The sequence below is a fragment of the Propithecus coquereli genome, unplaced genomic scaffold (assembly GCF_000956105.1).
Source record: "Propithecus coquereli isolate 6110/MARCELLA unplaced genomic scaffold, Pcoq_1.0 Scaffold354, whole genome shotgun sequence".
NCBI classification, from domain to species: domain Eukaryota; kingdom Metazoa; phylum Chordata; class Mammalia; order Primates; family Indriidae; genus Propithecus; species Propithecus coquereli.
The window spans coordinates 1,814,597-1,819,781 of NW_012149219.1; the positions used below are offsets into that span (position 1 = coordinate 1,814,597).

General features: G+C 58.4%; 1 protein-coding gene across 1 annotated transcript in view; it reads right to left on the reverse strand.

Moving 5' to 3' along the window:
* Positions 1-751: 751 nt before the first annotated feature.
* Positions 752-5,185, reverse strand: part of FOXF2 (forkhead box F2) — a 165,660-nt gene continuing 161,226 nt past the window's right edge. Inside the window, exons 8-9 of the mRNA XM_012651372.1 lie at positions 4,353-5,181; positions 752-915 (exon numbers count right to left, since the gene is read on the reverse strand). Coding sequence (XP_012506826.1) covers positions 752-915; positions 4,353-5,181 — 993 coding nt within the window. The remainder of the gene's footprint in view (positions 916-4,352; positions 5,182-5,185) is intronic.

Here is a 5,185-nt window from a genome sequence, read left to right on the forward strand (position 1 = left end):
AAAAAATTTTACATCAAAATATTTTGGCAAACTGTAAAAGTATACAGAAGTGCAAATATATCCTCCTTTTAAAATACAAGCCAAGTGTGAGTATACACGAAGATCATAAAAATATCTTTAAAATACGGTGGTAGAAAACAACCTTGTAAAAATGTTGTATTGTCACAATACTGAAGACCACTTTCTTAAACTAGACACATTGTTTCTAAATATTTTCTTAGTAATGTTCTTTGGCACCTGTATCCAAATGTAGCGTTTTGAGGGGGAAACAGAAGTCTCCTACTTAGCCAGGCAACACTATGAGGCTTTTTTGAAATCTTGTGCTTAGCACTGCCTTTTTGAAAAGCACACAAGTTTTCATAGACAAACACACACACACACACACACACACAAACAAACAACTTGTCTGCTCTTTTGAGACCCTGGTTACTGAAAGCAAGGAAGATCCCAGAGTTGCACGTTCATGTTTTATACGCGGTAACTTTCTACCGTCTCAGTTCACTCTCACCCTCATCTGGGAGCCTGTAGGTGTTCAGATTTGGGGCATTACCTTGCCAAGGGCTGTCCCTCTGCCAGCGATTGGCGAACAACAATGGCGAACAAGGCTCTCCTGGGCATTCTGGCTAAGTGACGGGCGTGCTACTCACTGCTATCCGCATGCACATTGTGTGAGTCGTCCCGGCTCCTATCTGACCCCACCAAGGACAGGACAGGACGGGACAGCGGAGGGCCGCCGCGGCAGGGCCTCCGTTCACATGACGCAGGGCTTAATATCCTGACAGACGCTCTGGTGGTGATGGTGATAGTACGACCCGCTAGCTGAGGGGTGGAAAGAAGAAATGCCGTTGAAATTGAGGACGAAATCTTTCCTGTCACACACTGGAGCGGAGTGATGCTGGTAACGAGGCAGTCCCACTGAAAGAAGAAAGAGAGGCTTTTCAGAAACAAAGTTGTCCAGCTGACGACTGGGTATATTACTTTTAAAATTTCAATTCATTGAGACTGATTTTGACTCAGGACAAAAGGTGCTGGCGTGTCTTTTGGCGCATTTCTATGAAACTGGTTGACAAAACCCAGCTCCAGCAAATGCCTCAAAGTTTCCAACCGTAGGTCATCGGACAACTCAGACCCATCATGCTTTGTGTCTTGCCGATGCCTTGCACACACAGATACAGAGCAAGTTCCCCACAATGGGGGTGCTCATGGCCCTGGATTCAAATATCACTCTCTGCGGCTGGGGCCGGTGCTTCAATCTCAGGATGAGCAGCGCCCAGACTCCAACGGGTTCCTCAGCGCAGAGCTCCTGGCCTGCGCAGCCCTGAGCTCCTGCTGCAGGGAGGACCAAGCACCCTGCCCCAGAAACACCACTGCCCCCTTCACAGCTTGTTTGGAGCCTTATTTTCCAACTAGCCTGGTCTGAGTAACAGGTGCAGAGGGATGTTACCTGTGCCCAAAGGGGGTGATAGAAACAGCATCATCACAAGAGGAAGGGACAGGAAATAAAAGCACACCTCTCTCTTCCTTCTGGAGGCATCTCCTTAGGTCCCCAATGGCTCAGGCTTCATCTAGAGAAGCCAGGACTTCAGGGCGCAGAGAAATGCCCTCCACTCCAAGGCATCTGGCAGCACGGGGAGTCCCTGAGAGAGCCCCGGGCTGCGGGAGCACAGAGAAGGCCTGTCGTCCACTCCTTTGGGTGGTTCCTCCGCCCAGGGCCTGAGCTGGGCTGTTCCGCTGCAACCCGCCCCGGGCACTTTTGCTTTCTGGGGCCTCCTGGCCCCGAGGCGCAGTCCGCCCGGGGTGACCGGTTGCTCTGGGCTCAGGCATCTCACGGACGGGGGCCCCTCTCTGCTACGGGCTGGGTTAAGCCAGTTCACCTGGGTCTTTTTTGGTCACACCAGCGGTGTGGGGATCATAAAACGCACATTTGTGCTGGGCCACATTCGATTTTTCAGTGCAAGAAAGCTGTACCCGTCGGCCGGGCTAGAGGGCCTCGGGCCCTGCTCCAGTTGCCTTGGCCGGTTCGGGTCCCAACATTTAGGGAACGACCAGGCTACTCAGTGGCCAGTGACTCAGCCTACGTTTATTGCCCGCTAACACCTAAGCCCGTGTGCGCTGCGCTGCTCTAATAGAGCAGCAACTGGCTCCCGCGCCACGGCGGGTGCGTGCCACTCTGCACACAGGTGCGTTGGCTCATCGCGTTAAAGCACGTCCTGCTGCCAATTCCCGGACCACAAAATAGCAGGTCGCGGCAGCACAGAGAGCCAGCGCTCACACCTGCAGACGCAAGGCGGCCGTCGGCGCTTTGATGTGCTGGGCGGGACGTTAAAAGCCCGCTCTCCTTTCTGAAACACTCCCAGGGCTTAATGAAGAGCACAGGTCCAGCCTGGCCTAGGGCACAGGAGTGGGGAGGGGGCAGCTGCGGGGTGTGAGTGCGCGTGCTGGGGGAAGTCCTCAGCTACAACCTCGGCCCTGCCGGCCTCCCCATGCTTCATCAGGCCCAGCCAGGCCCCAAGGGCCTCCGTGCACCCGGCCCGCTCCCCGGAACCCCCGCCTCCGCACCGCCGGAGAGATGCCAACAGGGGCGTCCGCGTGTGTGTGAAAGAGGGCGAGGGGTATTCAAGAGGGTAGGGGGCAAGAGGGCGAAGAAGGAAGGGGCAGAGCGTCCCGGTCCGGCGTCAGGCCCTAGCCATAGCCTCCTGAGCGCTCGGGGGTTCGGCCGGGAGTTCCTGCAAGGCTCGGGGAAGGCCAGCCGCGGCAGGCCAGGGGCAGGGGCTCGGAGGAGTTTTCATCCTCTCCAAGGCAGAGTCGTGTTTCCAGATACCCGAATTTCTGCGGGCTTGTGCGTGCACTTAGTGTGTGGGGTGGGGTGAGGGTGGCCTCGAAAAAAGGTCAGGGAGTCTCTTTTCTACGTTTTTTTCTTCTTAAAGTACTGTTTCGCCACGGCTGTCAGGCCTAGGAGTCTAGGTTCAAGTTGAGAAGGGCCTGTCTGGGGAGGGCTGCGAGAAGGGAAGGAGGCGAGCGGGGCCATGGGGCCTGCGGGTGTGTGTGATTGACAAGCCAGCCCGAGGGGATACAAAAATAAGAGGGGAGGGCGTCTGTATTAGTTACTTGGAGAAATTCCCATAAAATTGAACAAGACTTCGCTCTCAGTGGGTTAAGTCAGGCTAAAATCCTCTCCGGTGTGGTCCTGCCGAGACTGTCTTTGTTTAGTTAACCTCTGAGACCCACATTTAAAAGGCCTATTTGGGAAATTTCACCGTCCAGGGAACCAACATCTTCTGCACATTTCTGGGCTTCCTCTCTCCCCCTGCTCCTGTTTGCACACCAACTCACGAACACTGCATAGAAAATATGCATCATCCTGCAAACCACCTCCTAATTGCTGTGGGAGGGAAGTGTGTGGTGTGACAGAGCATCTCGGGCCCATGCCTTTGACTGGCAGGCTAGCCTGACCTCAGTCTACCGCCCTGGGCACTTCAGGGAGTTACTGCGTCTCCCTCCTCCAGATAAACGAAGCCAAACATTCAAATTCCTTCCTCCACCCCCACCATCCCCACGACCCCCTCCCACCTTTGACCACCTCTAGCAAGTCCATAAAGTTTCATAATCTGCGACCAACCCAATTTAAACCGGCCACAGAACAAGTGGCACCCAAAGGCAGGCACATTTCTCGGAAGCGTCACACCAGGGCCCTCAGGTCCTGCGGCCTAGGACAGAGTGGGGTGTCATCACCGTGCGGAGCAGAGAGGGGGGGGAGATTCCTCGACCACCGGGCTTCCCTCTCCACCCACAATGCATCCCTGTAGTGAAAGGTCCCCGGACCCCACTCTGCTTTCCTCCGGACCCTTCTCTTTCCCTCCTCACAGCACTTGCCCGGCTAGAAACCCTCCACTCGCCCCTCAGCACACAGAACATCTCCCTTTCTGACATTTACTTTTGGGCAAAGTACAGCAAACAAACCTTTTTAAAAAGGACAAAAGAAACTAGACATGGCTCCTTGGCTAAGGTCCCCAGAGGCCACTGTCTTCTGTCAAAGGTAAGTCAGGCTCCACATGGGAGACCTGCAGTGCTTGGTCCGTCCACCCCAGAGAGGCAGGAGACTTTGCACCATCCTCCTAGCAGCCGTGCAATTCTGGAGGCCAGACTCCTGACCAGGGGGTACTGGGGAGGACAGTAAGACCCCGATCCCCGCCCGCATGAATACGGTGCCAGCTCCCCCCAGCATCAGTTTCTCCCAGTGCCCTGGGGCCCCAGGCTGCTGCGTCCGTCCGGGTGGGACTGGCAGTAGGCGCGGCGGCTGGAGGCCGGGGGGCGAGGCCCCCAGCGGGCCACCCCTGGGCGCGCTGCGTTACCTGAGAGCTCTTCGCGGGCGTTCTGGTGCAAGTAGCTCTGCTCCAGCGAGTAGGAGGACATGCTGGAGTGCAGGCCTGCGGAGGCCGCGGGGTTGCTGCTGGGCGTCAGGGCGGGCGGCTGCTTGAGGTAAGGCGAGGCGCCGGGCGAGCTCCAGTGCGCCGCAGGGCTCGTGTAGGGCGAGTGGCACTCGATGGCGCTCGCCATGGCCGGGGACGAGGGCACGGGGCTGCTGCTGCTGTCTGGCCCGTAGTCCCCGCCGCCGCCGCCGCCGCCGCCGCCGCCGGCCGCACCGACGCCCCCGGGCCCTGCGGGCACCGGGCAGCTGGCCATGTAGGTGGAGCCCGGGTTGGGCGACATGTGCGGGACGTGGTGGTGGTGGTGGTGGTGGTGCGGGTGAGCGTGGCTCGCGGCGCCCGCGCCGGCGTCGTAGCTCGCGGGCATCATGTCGAGGCCGCCGTAGCCGCCCTGGCCGTGGCAGCCGAGCGGCGCCGCCGGGGGCGCCTGGAAGTCGAAGCCCTGGGGCAGCAGCGAGGCCCCGAAGCCCAGGCCGCTCACCACGCGGTGGTACATGGGCTTGAGCGCCTGGCACTTGCGCCTGAAGCCGCGCGGCCGGCGGCGGAACGAGCCCTCCTCGAACATGAACTCGCTGGCCGGGTCGATGGTCCAGTAGTGGCCCTTGCCGGGCCGCCCGAGCCCCTTGGGCAGCTTGATGAAGCACTCGTTGAGCGAGAGGTTGTGGCGCACGGAGTTCTTCCAGCCCTGGTAGGCGCCGCGGAAGAAGGGGAAGCGCGCCTGCAGGAACTGGTAGATCTCGCTGAGCGTCAGGCGCTTG